The sequence below is a fragment of the Salvelinus alpinus genome, chromosome 4 (assembly GCF_045679555.1).
Source record: "Salvelinus alpinus chromosome 4, SLU_Salpinus.1, whole genome shotgun sequence".
Taxonomy (NCBI): Eukaryota; Metazoa; Chordata; class Actinopteri; order Salmoniformes; family Salmonidae; genus Salvelinus; species Salvelinus alpinus.
The window spans coordinates 63,290,047-63,306,416 of NC_092089.1; the positions used below are offsets into that span (position 1 = coordinate 63,290,047).

The 16,370-nt window shown below is 45.5% G+C and overlaps 1 protein-coding gene across 1 annotated transcript in view; it reads right to left on the reverse strand.

Moving 5' to 3' along the window:
- The window catches only part of LOC139574106 (ras-GEF domain-containing family member 1C-like), a 52,494-nt gene that overhangs the window by 9,632 nt on the left and 26,492 nt on the right, over positions 1–16,370 (reverse strand). The window contains exons 2-12 of the mRNA XM_071398287.1: positions 13,140–13,378; positions 12,885–13,007; positions 12,537–12,674; positions 11,463–11,687; positions 8,133–8,207; positions 6,171–6,269; positions 2,783–2,885; positions 2,613–2,692; positions 1,545–1,640; positions 1,286–1,381; positions 1,057–1,180 (exon numbers count right to left, since the gene is read on the reverse strand). Of these exons, the coding sequence (XP_071254388.1) occupies positions 1,057–1,180; positions 1,286–1,381; positions 1,545–1,640; positions 2,613–2,692; positions 2,783–2,885; positions 6,171–6,269; positions 8,133–8,207; positions 11,463–11,687; positions 12,537–12,674; positions 12,885–13,007; positions 13,140–13,367 (1,387 nt within the window). The 5' untranslated portion in view covers positions 13,368–13,378. The remainder of the gene's footprint in view (positions 1–1,056; positions 1,181–1,285; positions 1,382–1,544; positions 1,641–2,612; positions 2,693–2,782; positions 2,886–6,170; positions 6,270–8,132; positions 8,208–11,462; positions 11,688–12,536; positions 12,675–12,884; positions 13,008–13,139; positions 13,379–16,370) is intronic.

Consider the following 16,370-nt stretch of genomic DNA (forward strand, 5'->3'; position numbering starts at 1 on the left):
TCAGGTGCCTCCTGTTTCCATTGATCATCATTGAGATTTTTCTACAACTTCATTGGAGTCCACCTGTGGTAAATTCAATTGATTGGACAGGATTTGGAAAGGCTGTCTATATGAGGTCCCAATGTTGACAGTTAATGTCAGAGCAAAAACCAAGCCATGAGGTCGAAGGAATTGTCCGTAGAGCTCCGACACAGGATTGTGTCGAGGCACAGATCTCGGGAACGGTACCAAAGGCACTGTAGATCAATTCCAAACTTTATCTCCCCATTTATTTGCTTATCTCCTATAGTTTGTTATTGCCTGTTGACTGCCACAGCTGTACTGAAAATAATCAGCTAAGAATCAAGCAATAAAGAGATGTTGTCTCTGCCCTGTTCATCCTACTCAACCCGCTGCCAGTCAAGTAAATGGCAATGCAGACATAAAGATAAAGACTAGATTTAGCAGTCTTAACTTCATAATCATAAGCTAGAAAGATGTGAATGGTATTAAGCTAGCTAGCCAGCTAGTTAAACATACAAAACACTCAAATGAAAAACAAAATGTAAATGGGTATAGCTAGGTAACATTGTATGAGGCTAGCTAGCTAGCTAATTTAGACAGTTTGTCACATTGACTATACATGGGCTACGATTAGCACGCTAATCGATTAGCATGCGCCCCCAGCGTGGATATTTTTGTCAGATAAACATGAAACTGAACACTGTATGTATGTATTAATGTATCATGATCAAATATTATAGTGAAGAAACATTTTAGAGGTGAATGGCCAACATTTAATTTCATAACGGGAGATGATTTTCTCTCACTTCAGCTCAAAATAGCCACCATGTTTTCCCCAAAGAAATTTGAACGGCAGACTGATCACATTACCAATATCTGTGCTCTGATTGCAGGATTACAAAAATTGCCCACTAGGTGGTGCTGCCAATCAAAATTACCCAGATTATAAAAGGTTGCTAATTTTCAATGGAGAAATGTTGAAGCAACGATTGCTAGTGCTGCAAAAAAAAAATGTAATCATCGGCTCATGTAAGGTGCGACTGTGTGTCTTACCGTCCTCACTGAAGATGGGAGCAGTGTGGAGGTAGTGTAGGATGCTCCTGTCTGTCTCAAACGGACACTCCATCTGTTTCCACGTCATAAACTCTCCCACCTGACGAGCCAACTCCACAAATTTCTGAAAACCAAATCAACAAAGGACACGCCCCATTAGAGAGAGTGAGAGAGAGAATAAAATAAAATCCTACATTTTTAAGTATCAGTATAATATTTGTAGCCTTACCGCAAAATGGACATGGCCATTGGGCAAGCGGTTGGCACATCCCTCATTCAGGAAGTAGATATCTTTGATCAGTAGGCTGAAGAAGGGAATCACAATCTAAAAAAAAGAGAGATAGAAAGAGAGATATTGAAAAATATTCATTTAAAGTTTAGTGCACTGGGTTTTGATGCAAGAAACTGGGTCAGGTGAGTCAGGTGAGTCCAATAGTTTAGGTCAGAGTTAGATGAAATAGAGAATACTGGGTTGAACTGTAGGCTACCTTCTCCCTGTTGCTATTAGCAGTCTGGGACCTGTGGGCAGCTCCCCTCAGTGCTGTTCTGTAGTTGTAGAAGTTTCCAGTAGGGTCCATCTGATGCTGTATGGGAGAACAACATAGCATTACAAAGTTGTCCATGATAAGCATTGGTCCCACCTTATTGTGGCACTAAAACCATGTTTTTAAAGAGCGACTGCCCTTAAAAAGAAACTTCTCATTTTGAAAACGGCCTATGTGGCATCTATACGAGTCAGAAACGTTTATTCCAGTGTCAAAATTGACTACAAAGTGTAAATCGGGTGATTTTGGTAGTAAAGTCAGTCTCGTCCAAAATAGAGATTTGTAAGATTATAAGAAAAAATGGTATGTCACGGAATGAAGGGTACCGTAACAGTTTTCCTTGGCATGGGTTTATTTCCAGCCTTCCCACATGCTCACGACTGGCAGCATCCAAGTAATCATCAATTTGTAACGCAGTGTGTGACCTGAATGTAAAGCCCATGGTCAATTTGGTATGACATTCGATATCCCTATGGGGTTAGTTAGGGACTATCATTAAATTACACAATGCACATGGGACAATATTTGAAAAGGTCAATAGGTCCACATTTCAATGACTTATAAAAACCTCAAACCAACTATAAATTGTAAAAATTCATATACAAATATTTAAACCATTTAATATGACAACTAAAACATGAGAAACATGAAAATATTGTCCCCTTTAAATTGTGTAATTTATTGATAGTCCATAACTAGCGCCAGGGATAGGCTTTCCAATGTCAAACCCACTTTGCCCTGGTCGCACACCAGCTGGCTGAAGCTAATTGGCGAAAGAGGTTGGCTGGTACTAACTAGCCCAGGCAACTTCAAGACAAGACCTGGTTAGACTATTTCAAGTTATTTAGAGGGGTGAGTGACCTTAATTGTGTACTGTTTTGTTAGAGTGAATGTACAAACGCTTACCACGTGCGAACAAACCCACAAGATTAAATTGTCATTTAATAGGCAGGTAAAGTCTTTTCTCCATATTCTACCAAGGACATACTGTTCTATATTAGTGAGTTGTACCTCCAGAATGAAGAACTTGGCAGTCTTGGCTTTCCCCCAGGTCTTCTTCAGCCGAGACACAGGACTCATATTCATACCAGCTAGAGTAGCAGACACACGTCAAATGTCAGAATATTGCCAAATATCAGTGTATGATCTTGTATCGTGTGGGATACAGCCGAGACACTCACAGATGATGGCCATGAGGGAGTTGAAGTTGCCGATGTTGAAACACTCTCTGGCCACATCGATGAAGAACTCAATCACCTGGGCTCTCTGCTTCTTCTTAGCAGGCTGAGAGGAGGCATAAACAAGCTGATAGTGAGATATGCTGGATGTAAATTAGATGCAAAACGAAATATATTTGGCCCAGTTCTGGGAAGAAAGTATACTGCCTCACAGTCACAATGGGGATCGGAGGGTAGTAATGCTACTCACAATGGGGATCTGAGGGTAGTAATGCTACTCACAATGGGGATCTGAGGGTAGTAATACTACTCACAATGGGGATCGGAGGGTAGTAATACTACTCACAATGGGGATCGGAGGGTAGTAATACTACTCACAATGGGGATCTGAGGGTAGTAATACTACTCACAATGGGGATCTGAGGATAGTAATACTACTCACAATGGGGATCTGAGGGTAGTAATGCTACTCACAATGGGGATCGGAGGGTAGTAATACTACTCACAATGGGGATCTGAGGGTAGTAATACTACTCACAATGGGGATCGGAGGGTAGTAATACTACTCACAATGGGGATCTGAGGGTAGTAATGCTACTCACAATGGGGATCTGAGGGTAGTAATACTACTCACAATGGGGATCTGAGGGTAGTAATACTACTCACAAGGGGGATCTGAGGGTAGTAATACTACTCACAATGGGGATCTGAGGGTAGTAATGCTACTCACAATGGGGATCGGAGGGTAGTAATACTACTCACAAGGGGGATCTGAGGGTAGTAATACTACTCACAATGGGGAGCGGAGGGTCGTAATACTACTCACAATGGGGATCTGAGGGTAGTAATACTACTCACAATGGGGATCTGAGGGTAGTAATACTACTCACAATGGGGATCTGAGGGTAGTAATACTACTCACAATGGGGATCTGAGGGTAGTAATACTACTCACAATGGGGATCTGAGGGTAGTAATACTACTCACAAGGGGGATCTGAGGGTAGTAATACTACTCACAAGGGGGATCTGAGGGTAGTAATACTACTCACAATGGGGATCGGAGGGTAGTAATACTACTCACAATGGGGATCTGAGGGTAGTAATACTACTCACAATGGGGATCTGAGGGTAGTAATACTACTCACAATGGGGATCTGAGGGTAGTAATACTACTCACAATGGGGATCTGAGGGTAGTAATACTACTCACAATGGGGATCTGAGGGTAGTAATGCTACTCACAATGGGGATCTGAGGGTAGTAATGCAACTCACAAGGGGGATCTGAGGATAGTAATGCTACTCACAATGGGGATCTGAGGGTAGTAATGCTACTCACAATGGGGATCGGAGGGTAGTAATACCACTCACAATGGGGATCTGAGGGTAGTAATGCTACTCACAATGGGGATCTGAGGGTAGTAATACTACTCACAATGGGGATCGGAGGGTAGTAATACTACTCACAATGGGGATCTGAGGGTAGTAATACTACTCACAATGGGGATCTGAGGGTAGTAATACTACTCACAATGGGGATCTGAGGGTAGTAATACTACTCACAATGGGGATCGGAGGGTAGTAATACTACTCACAATGGGGATCTGAGGGTAGTAATACTACTCACAATGGGGATCTGAGGGTAGTAATACTACTCACAATGGGGATCTGAGGGTAGTAATACTACTCACAATGGGGATCGGAGGGTAGTAATACTACTCACAATGGGGATCGGAGGGTAGTAATACTACTCACAATGGGGATCGGAGGGTAGTAATGCTACTCACAATGGGGATCTGAGGGTAGTAATACTACTCACAATGGGGATCTGAGGGTAGTAATACTACTCACAAGGGGGATCGGAGGGTAGTAATGCTACTCACAATGGGGATCTGAGGGTAGTAATACTACTCACAATGGGGATCGGAGGGTAGTAATACTACTCACAATGGGGATCTGAGGGTAGTAATACTACTCACAATGGGGATCGGAGGGTAGTAATACTACTCACAATGGGGATCTGAGGGTAGTAATACTACTCACAATGGGGATCGGAGGGTAGTAATACTACTCACAATGGGGATCTGAGGGTAGTAATACTACTCACAATGGGGATCGGAGGGTAGTAATACTACTCACAATGGGGATCTGAGGGTAGTAATACTACTCACAATGGGGATCTGAGGGTAGTAATACTACTCACAATGGGGATCTGAGGGTAGTAATACTACTCACAATGGGGATCTGAGGGTAGTAATACTACTCACAATGAGGATCTGAGGGTAGTAATACTACTCACAAGGGGGATCTGAGGGTAGTAATACTACTCACAATGGGGATCTGAGGGTAGTAATACTACTCACAATGGGGATCTGAGGGTAGTAATACTACTCACAATGGGGATCTGAGGGTAGTAATGCTACTCACAATGGGGATCTGAGGGTAGTAATACTACTCACAATGGGGATCGGAGGGTAGTAATACTACTCACAATGGGGATCTGAGGGTAGTAATACTACTCACAATGGGGATCGGAGGGTAGTAATACTACTCACAATGGGGATCTGAGGGTAGTAATACTACTCACAATGGGGATCGGAGGGTAGTAATACTACTCACAATGGGGATCTGAGGGTAGTAATACTACTCACAATGGGGATCGGAGGGTAGTAATACTACTCACAATGGGGATCTGAGGGTAGTAATACTACTCACAATGGGGATCTGAGGGTAGTAATACTACTCACAATGGGGATCTGAGGGTAGTAATACTACTCACAATGGGGATCTGAGGGTAGTAATACTACTCACAATGAGGATCTGAGGGTAGTAATACTACTCACAAGGGGGATCTGAGGGTAGTAATACTACTCACAAGGGGGATCTGAGGGTAGTAATGCTACTCACAAGGGGGATCTGAGGGTAGTAATGCTACTCACAATGGGGATCGGAGGGTAGTAATACTACTCACAAGGGGGATCTGAGGGTAGTAATGCTACTCACAATGGGGATCGGAGGGTAGTAATACTACTCACAATGGGGATCTGAGGGTAGTAATACTACTCACAATGGGGATCTGAGGGTAGTAATACTACTCACAAGGGGGATCTGAGGGTAGTAATGCTACTCACAATGGGGATCGGAGGGTAGTAATGCTACTCACAATGGGGATCGGAGGGTAGTAATGCTACTCACAATGGGGATCGGAGGGTAGTAATGCTACTCACAATGGGGATCTGAGGATAGTAATGCTACTCACAATGGGGATCTGAGGGTAGTAATGCTACTCACAATGGGGATCTGAGTGTAGTAATACTACTCACAATGGGGATCGGAGGGTAGTAAAACTACATTGCACAACAAAGATGAGAATAACACGTGAAATCATTTACCATGCAGATCTCAGTGGCCACCAGGTAGCACAGCCTATTGAACCACCTGACATAAGCCTCCAAGTTAGTGGTCTTCTTCTTCTGCTCACTGAAACACGGCTGCAAGAGACACACGCACACAATACTGTACATCAGGACCACAGAGGGCCACCTTACTAGGCATGCAGGTCCCTATCCAGACTTGAGATAAGTAGACTTAACATGGACTTAAGTCCATGTTTTATTGACTTACACTAAGTCCATGTTAAGTCTACTTCATGACCTTTACCAGAGCTCCCTCTCAGCCAGAGAAGGTTAGCATTTTGATGTCTGGGGCACACCCATTGAAAAGGTGTCATCATACAAATACCTTGGTCTTTGGTTGGGACGATAAGCTGTTTTACAAGGTTCATGTAAATAATCTTGTGAGGAAGCTTAAACTGAAATTGTTTTTTATTTATTTTCGTAACAAGGCTTGCCTCCCGTTTTGAGGCTAGAAAGAAGCTTGTTCAAGCCAGTTTCTTTCTGTAATTGATTATGGCGACTTATTGTATATGCATGCAGCCTCTTCTGTGTTAAAGAGACTGGACTGAGTTTATCATGCATCTGTGCGTCTTGTTTCAAATGCCAAGTTGCAAACCCACCGTTGCATCTTGTATCAAATGGTGGGCTGGACGTCGCTTCACATGCGCAGACAGCTACATTTGTACGTGCTTAATCTACAAAGCCCTTCTGAGTAAACTCCCTCTCTACCTTGGTAGCCTGCTCTCCTTCACCGCCAGCAGTTACCAGACACGGTCTACTAGGTGGTTGCTACTTAAAGTACCCAGGGTCACTACCGAGTTAGGCAAGACTTTTCCCAATGTGCACCGGAGACATGGAACAGTCTGTGAGAAATGCTTCACCTGGATGTACTAGTGCCCCTTAGTGAGTTTAAAACTCTGGCCCAAAACTGTTGACGAGAGGTGTAAATGTTTTCTGTAGGCCGATCATCTCTTAAGGAATGTGTTTTTTTGTTGTTGTTGCTGTTTGCAATTGTACGTTTAAAGGTAGACTCAGCGAAATGGTGTTGCCACGAGCAGTGCCGCAGATTTTGAGACGAGTGACATGCAAGACTTCGCTCTCGCACAGTCACACACAGTATCTGCCCAAGTGCACGGGCTCGGTTTACGCTGTGTTTCAATGGGTTTCTTCTTTTCCCCTTTTTTTCTTCTATTAAGTCTAAATCAGGCCCTCAGTGATCAATAAAGGAGTTCATTGTTGTCATTTTATGTGGATTGAAACGATTTCGCCATGATAATATACGTTTTAGCTGGACGCAGATCTCAATTCAACATGTATTCCATGTTGGTTCAACGTCATTTCATTGAAATTACGTGGAAACGTTGATTCAACCAGTGTGTTCCCAGTGGGCTGACTGAGTTGAAGTTATAGGTGCTATAGGGGTTTCGTCTGATGTTATGGAGGCATCTATCTAACTATAGACAGACAGACAGACACGCCCCCTCCCTGTGTTAATGTCATCAGCAGCTGGCAGAGACAATGGAAATAGGGTAATTACTACAGCGAGAGAGAGAGAGGGAGAGAGGGAGAGAAACAGAGAGCAAGAAAGCAACAAAAGACAGGCAAATAAAGAGAGAGAAGTTGCAAGAATGAAAGAGAGCAAAGGAGCGTGTGCGAGAGAGATGGAGAGAGAGATGTAGAGTTAAAAATAACGTAGTGTGTGTGTGTGTGCAACTGTGTGTATGTGTGTGTGTGTTGTGTCCAGTCATCATCATTAAAGTGAGCCCCAGGCAGAGCGGGGCCTTAGTGACCTGCTGGCCCCTGAGTGGCCCTATAGAACTGCCTTCTAATTAGTGATGCTGAAACACTCATACTCCCTCTCTCTCTCACACACTCTTTTCAAAAGGCCAAAAAATGATTCACACAGCGGTATATTGTAATGTTATTTCCACTGACAAAGTGCCGTATACTATACCATACCTGAGTGCTAACCAGTTTGTCTTTCTGAACAAAGGCTTGTACAAACTCTTCAGGGCCGATGTGACTCAGATGTTCCTGAAACACACAGAGCAGAGCATAGCGACATGGCCATGGATACTAAATGAGTATCAGTAATGGTAGCCAATCATTACAGGAAGTCATGAATCATCGACAAGATATCACATTTCCTTGAATTAACAGATGAGCCCTGGTATGCAGCTATATTAGCTCACACGTTTACTTTGGCTGCATTTTCACAGGCAGACCATTTTTTGACAAAATATCTGATCTGATTGGTCGAAAGACCAGTTAGTGGCAAAACGATCCAAATTGGGCTGCCTGTGTAAATGCAGCCATAGGGGCATAGACATAGGGCAACGTTAATAAAAAATCCAAGCATGAGGTGGTAGTCCACAGCACAGATAGCTGTGCACGTGTGCGTGTAGAGTAGTCTTTATTATCCCCGGGCGGGTTATTCATTTCGCAGCACGTAGTTAAAAACACATGACAATAAATATACACAAAAACAATATACAGCAATACACAACTACCAGTACTACTATAGCTTATTGAGAAAGCTGATAGCAGCTGGCATGAAGGAGAGTTTAGACCTGTTCGTTTTAAACTTAGGGAGCCTGCATCGGTGCCCTGAGAGAAGCAACATAAATTCAACAAACAAGGGATGCTGGGAGTCCCTCAGAATGGATTGCGCCTTACATATGACTCGTGTCTGATACAGGTGAAAAAAGTGGGTTAAGTTCATACCAACGATCCTACTACTTTGTTTCACAATGTTACCCAGCCTGTTCTTACTCTAAGTTTCAATTACCGAAACAGCAGATCATATTGAATGTCAAAATGGATGCAATGAACGATCTGTAAAAGAGTTCCCTCGGGAAGATAGCATACATATTGGGCTCAAAACTCAGTTTGCTGTCAAGGAAAGCGCCATGAACATATTTGTATCGATCAACGGTCTCCACTAGCTCACCATCTATAAGAGTCTGCATTGGCGGCAGTGAGCTCTTCTGGAGATCAATAACCATACCCTTGGTTTTCGTGACATTAAGTTATTATAAGTAGGAGCGGTCACGCCATCCAAAGAGCTCCTCCACCACTGGGCCGTGGCTCACCTCCTCATCCTGTAAAAGACTCGCCATAACCAAGGTGTCCGCAAACTTAATGATGTGTCCAGAGTCGTGATTACTCTGACAATCATTAGTGTACAGTACAAACAACAGAGGGGAAAGGACGCACCCTTGTGGTGAACCAGTGGAGGATAGGGAACTGTTGACTTTCACCCTCTGAGTTCTATTGGTCAAAAAGTCCGTCAACTAGCTGACTATGTTAAACTGTACAAAAGCCTCTCTGCTAAGACATGTGGTTACCAAAGGATTGTTATTTGGAAATATTTAGCCTGATTTCTGGGGTATTTCCTCATTTTCACAGAATGAAACATAGCTGCTCACAGTGTCAGTCAACTAATCGAGGTCAGTGCAGGAGCTAGGAAACATGTATTGTCAAAGCAGTCCTGAAGGCGCTCAGTAGCCGTCCACACTTGAACATTTCTTTGTTCAACTTTGCCTCTCTTCAGGACAGGTTTTTAAGGTGGGAACGAGTTAAACAGTGCTATGGTCAGACGAGCCCGGTGGAGCTCTGACAATGGATTTTTATGCCCCCTTTACTGTCCCGTAACACAAATCCAACACGTTGCCATGTCTTTTAGGGCAGGTGACGTATTGGTAGCGATTGAGATACTTCTTCAGCAAACAGTGATTAAAGTCACCCATAAAGAGGTTCAGAGCGTCAGGGAGTTGTACTGTAACCTTTGTACGGTCCGGGAGATGGTGTCCGTCGCCTTGTCCCCGTTAGTTCTAGAATGGATGTAGACCGGCGTGACAAATATCTGGGGGAACTCCCATGGTAAGAAAACGGGCCGAAGTGACACCGATAAAGGTAAAATATCTGGGTCACACACACTCTCACGTATGACCACCGTGTTGAGCCATCGTTTATTAATGTAGAGGCCATTGTTTATGCATCACGGTCCTGGAGCACAGGAACCCCAAAGCCGTCGATTTCTAAATCAGCGTCTCGGTCCTGATCTGTCAGCCAGGACTCAGTGAATGCCAGAATGTGGGCATTTCGGTACTGTGATAAGCACTTTACAGTTTGTCAGTTTTACAGTATGTCTGAGAGATTGCACATTAGTCAGGATGTGTGTGTGTGTGCGAGTGTGCGTTTGTGTGTGTGTGTGTGTGTGTGTGTGTGTGTGTGTGTGTGTGTGTGTGTGTGTGTGTGTGTGTGTGTGTGTGTGTGTGTGTGTGTGTGTGTGTGTGTGTGTGTGTGTGTGTGTGTGTGTGTGCTGTGGATTGTAACGCTGTCAGGTCACATATATCCACTGCGGTTTTATTCCCTTTGTTAAATGCCTCGGGCAAACCACTGACTTCTGAGATGATGTCATGCTTATCAGATGAGAGCACATGCTTACTCAGGCCTGCGGAGGACGGCCCTTACAATCACACACACCCCGCCCACACACACACACACACACACACTGACCCACATGGACGGACGGACAAACAGACACACAACCCCCATCCCCCTTCCCCCCACACAGACACAGAATCACACAAACGCATAAAAACACCCCCACACACCAATACACATGAACACATAAACACACACATGAACACATAAACACACACATGAACACATAAACACACACATGAACACATAAACACACACATGAACACACGTCACTCAATCAGTGGGAGTAGGTCGTCCTCCTCCGATCATTTGTTGCTCAGCCCGGTCTGTTCGTGTGTCTTCAGAGCACCTTTTTCTAAGCCTATTAGTCAGCTGTAGGCTAGAGCTAACAGGGGAGCATTTAAAACTCATACTGGAATAGTTAGCTGGTAATCAAGCCAATGGGAGAACTAGCTGTCCTCTGGGTTGTTTGGAAGATTTCAGTGCTCTCTCTCGCTCTCTCTCTCTCTCTCTCTCTCTCTCTCTCGCTCCCTCCCTCTCTTTCTCCTCTCCCTCTTTCTCTCTTTTGATTCTACAGCTATCCTCATCTACGCTTTATTGCCGTGTCTGTTCTTTTCTCCCCTCTGCTCTCTCTCTCTCTCTTAGTGTCATCTCTCTCTACCCTTCTCATCATCTCTCTCCCTTACGTCAGGCATCCTTCTCTCATTCTCTTTCATCTCTGCTTCTCTCTCTCTCCTTCTTTTCCCCTTCCTCTTCCCTTCTCATCTCTCTCTCTCGCTCTCTCTATGACCTCTATTTAACCCCCGCCTCCCATCCTATCCTTCCTCCCCCTCTCCTTACCAGTTCTATATGGGTGAGTTGCTGTGCAAGTGTGTAAGGGTCGTTGCAGATAGACAGCATTTCCTTCTGGATGGGTGGAGACTTGGTCTTGAAGGCCACCAGCTTGTCAGAGATTGAGGAGACTGAGGAGGCGTTCACTTTGACGATGCACTCCTCTCCCTGGGCGATGGCTGCCAGCTTCTGGCTCAGGGTCTGCAGGACCTGATTCAGTGTCTTCCAGTACGCCTGGGGTGGACATTATAAGGATTAGACAACTAATAATGACCATAAACATATTAATGATGTTCAACATTAGTATCATCATCAGGAGATGACAAAAATCATCATCATCCTCATCTTCCCAGACTCCATCCCTCTCCTTCACAGTTCACGCACCTCTTTCACATCATTGTTTCTTCTGTGTGCATGGACGTGTGTGTGTGTTCCCCCCAGTGTGTGTATGTGCGTCCAGCCTCCCACTGAGCTGTGTTGCTGTAGGCTGTTGGTTGGGGCCAACAGGTCGGGCCTCAGTAAATCACCCACAGCGTGCCATAAATGACCCAGAGCGAGAACCCTGCCTGGGCCCAGCTCTGCTCTGCAGCCACAAATAACTGCACATTCATCACCATTAGCCTCCTCATGCTCTCTCTCTCCATCCCTGTTCCTCCCTCGCATCCAACCTCCCCTCACTTCCTCCCCTTCCTGCTCTCCATCCTCCATCCCTCTCTCTACCTCCATCATCATCATCCATCTCTTTCTCTCTCTTGCCCTGAGGCTGCAGAGCCAATGCCAAAACCCCTCCCCTTGTTCTCTCTTCTCATCTCTCTTTCTCTCTGTCCCTCCTCTCTTTCTCTCTCGCTTTACTCTCTCTCTATCCTGCTCTCTCACCTGTAATGCAGTGGAACAGGATTGTATAACATTGCACTGTTTTGTACATTCAGAGCACCACACCCCTTCACCCTGCTCTCAGTCTCATCTTTGAGACTATGGAGGGTAGCCTCCCTCCCTCCCTCCCTCCCTCCCTCCCTCCCTCCCTCCCTCCCTCCCTCCCTCCCTCCCTCTCTCTACCTCTCTCTACCTCTCTCTACTCCTCACCTCATCACAGGGTGCTATCCTGTGGATAATGTCTTTGAACAGGCCCACCATCTTCTCCTCTCTGAAGTCTGTGGGGAACGTCTCTGTCCACTCTGTTAGCAGCTGCAGGATCTTGGGACCAAACTTCCTCACTTTAGCCTGGGGGGGGGGGGGGGGGAGCAGGAGAAGAAGACACAGTCAGAGACACTGGGAAGGAAAGCTTTCAGTAGGTGTGTAGAAGTGATCAGCAGTAGCTGTGTGTGTTGAGTGACTGTGTATGTGTGTGTGTAAGCAGTACTGGCCGTGTTGAGAGGACTCTGTGTATAAGTGGTCAGTAGGTGCGTGTTGTCAGTGTGTGTGTGTACTGACCATGTCCAGTGGACTCTGGTCCAGCTGCTGTTGTTTGATGCAGGTCTCACAGAGTCTGGCCAGTAGCTCAGGAGGAGAGATGAACAGACGAGCACTCAGCAGGAACGTAAACACATAGGCTTTCTGTGGAAGGAAACACATACAGTATTAACATTATCATTAACATTACCATTGCTGTTACTATTCCTATTTCTACTACTGATGCTGTTGCCAGTACAACCAGGATAGATTACTGGCCCTCTAATAGTTGTTTACCTCTGGGTAGTAGTCTGTGGTGGGCACAAGGTGCTGGATGAGAGTGTCCAGGGAGGCGGAGGTGATGGGGGGTCCTTCGGCCAGGCAAGCCCCAGGCCCCCGGGCCTCCTGAGGGCCCCCTTCATCCTCGATCACCGGGTCAGCCTCAGAGCAGGTGGAGGCCAGGTGGGGGCTGAAGCCACTGGGGGTAAACATGGTGCCTGCTGCTGGGCACACAGTCTGGGGCATTCCTCTCCTGGCTTGAGAGTGAAAGTGTAATGGATGAGGGCTATTTAAACACACGTGCATGGCAGATATATACATATAGACAGATTCCGCACAAACCCACTCAACTACACACAACTACAAACACAGGCGTGCATACACACACCATGCACACACCGACTTTCTTTCTCTCTCCTTTTGCCGAAACACATTCAGCAGGCAACATATTTACCCTCTCAGAGCATTATCTCTAGTTCAGTCTCCACTACACACTCCTTCTATTACAACCCGCCCGCCACAGCCGCCGTCTTCGTCTCCCCCCCCGCCCCAAAACAGCTGCCCGTCTCCGAGGACAACGAGAGAGAAGGGATATGTGGGTCACACCGTCGCCGTGGAGACCGTTGCCGTGAGAAAGCGTTCCGTGTCCTCTTTCTACCCCTCATCTCTCTCTCTCTCAACCCTCATCTCTCTCTCTCCGCTCTGCTCTTAGACCGTGCTCCGTTACACGTTTTAAAAAATTCAACACATCCCTCTCAACGGGCCAAGGTAGTTGTAGTGTGAATAAGCACTTACACTGGAGCAGATATATTAAAGTGTGGTGTTATAGAGGTCAGGAAGGGTAGGCCCACATCAAGACTGCATTATGGCATCATGGGACTTCTTAGCCCACAATAGACACTAATGGATAATATCATATTGAGTCTATAGATGGTGGTATGACACTGATTTAGCCAGTGTTAGCTATAAACTAAGCAGCCTCCAAAGAAGGAAGAACAATAGCATGCCAATTCCAGGTATTTATTGTGAATCACTGGCATCAGGTAACAAAAAGGTGCGGCCGAGCAAGCCTATCTGCTGTCTCTCCCTGACCTATTGGCTTTCTTATGAAAAGTAATGTCTTTAGACTGTTTGAAAAACAAACCCACAGCCAGTGTCTTACTCCCCAGCAGTGGTGAGAGAGAAAGTCAGTAAACACGCAGTGCCAAGCAAAGAAGAGGACTCTCTTTCAGATGTAAACATTGCTTGGTCTCCCTGCTTTGTCTACCTAATCTCAAAATGTATACAAGCAGCCTAAACAAACAGAGGCAGGGCTACAGTGCCAGTGCCACAACAGCAGCAATCTCCATAGGAGAGTGTTAGTTAGAGAGAGAGAGTGTGTGTGTGTGTGTGTGTGTGTGTGTGTGTGTGTGTGTGTGTGTGTGTGTGTGTGTGTGTGTGTGTGTGTGTGTGTGTGTGTGTGTGTGTGTGTGTGTGTGTGTGTGTGTGTGTGTGTGTGTGTGTGTGTGTGTGTGTGTGTGTGACGAGGCTAGGCTGGACTGGGTGTGACAAGGCTTTTCTCTGTGTTCAGGAGAAGACAAAGCAGATCTCTTGTCCTATATTGACTTTCAAAGGGGAAGGGAGAGATCAATACTTACAGTATAAATTAAGCATAGCATAGCTAGCCTACACACTCAAAATGGCTCTTCAGGGCTGGGACTGTTCAAAAGCATTCAAATCCATTCACTTTCCCATGGAGATCATTGACTAGAAAAGTACACATCTGAGCGTATTCTGAGCGTTGAATGGCAATATGAACGACCGTGCTAAATCATTTGGGAGCAATGGAGTGGTAGGATTCCTATCACAATATACTGAAAACTGAGGTCATGTTTAACTGGCTGCCCTCTCTCCCACCGGATCTTCTTGACTGACTGGTGTCACTACTGCCTAGGAGGTGAGAGGTCAAGCCGACACCGCCGCGCGAGATCGTGACGGGTGTCTCAAGTTTCCACTCCAAGCCTTCAGCTTCCCTTTGTTTCTCTGCCCAAATTACAAACATGCACGCATACGCACGCATACGCACGCACGCACAGACACACACACACACACACACACAAACACAAACACACACACACGGTGGCGTAGCGCAGTTTCACAGGGCCACCTCGCAAGGGGCCAACTCCCACAAAATGTTATATATACAGTGCATTCGGAAAGTATTCAGACCCCTAAACTTTTTCCACATTTTGTTACGTTACAGCCTTATTCTAAAAGGGATTAAAATAAAATACAATTCTCATCAATCTACACACAATACCCAAACTGAGCAAATTGGGGGAGAAGGGCCTTGGTCAGGGAGGTGACCAAGAACCAGATGGTCACTCTGACAGAACTCCAGAGTTCCTCTGTGGCAATGAGAGAACCTTCCATAAGAACAACCATCTCTGCAGCACTCCACCAATCAGGTCTTTATGGTAGAGTGGCCAGACGGAAGCCACTCCTTGGTAAAAGGCACATGACAGCCTATTTGGAGTTTGCCAAAAGACACCGAAAGGACAATCAGACCATGACAAACAAGATTCTCTGGTTTGATGAAACCAAGATTGAACTATTTGGCCTGAATGCCAAGCGTCACATCTGGAAGAAACCTGCCACCATCCCTACGGTAAAGCATGGTGATGGCAGCTGTGGGGATCATTTTAACGGCAGGGACTGGGAGAAAGGGAAAGATGAACAGAGCAAAGTACAGAGAGATCCTTGATAAAAACCTGCTCCAGAGCGCTCAGGACCTCAGACTCACCTTCCAACAAGACAACGACCCTAAGCACACAGCCAAGAAAACGTAGGAGTGGCTTCGGGACAAGTATCTGAATGTCCTTGAGTGGCCCAGCCAGAGCCCGGACTTGAACCCGATCAAACATCTCTGGAGAGACCTGAAAATAGCTGTGCAGCGATGTTCCCCATCCAACGTGACAGAGCTTGAGAGGATCTGCATAGAAGAATGAGAGAAACTCCCCAAATACAGGTGTGCCAAGAGTGTAGCGTCATACCCAAGAAGACTGTAATTGCTGCCAAAGGTGCTTCAACAAAGAACTGAGTAAAGGGTCTGAATACGTACGTAAATGTGATTAAATTATATATATTTTTAACAGGTTTTCTTTGTCATTATGGGGTATTGTGTGTAGATTGAAGAGCGGGAAATTTTTGAACCATAAGGATGTTACGTAACAAAATGTGGAAAAAGTCAAGGGATCTGAATACTTTCCA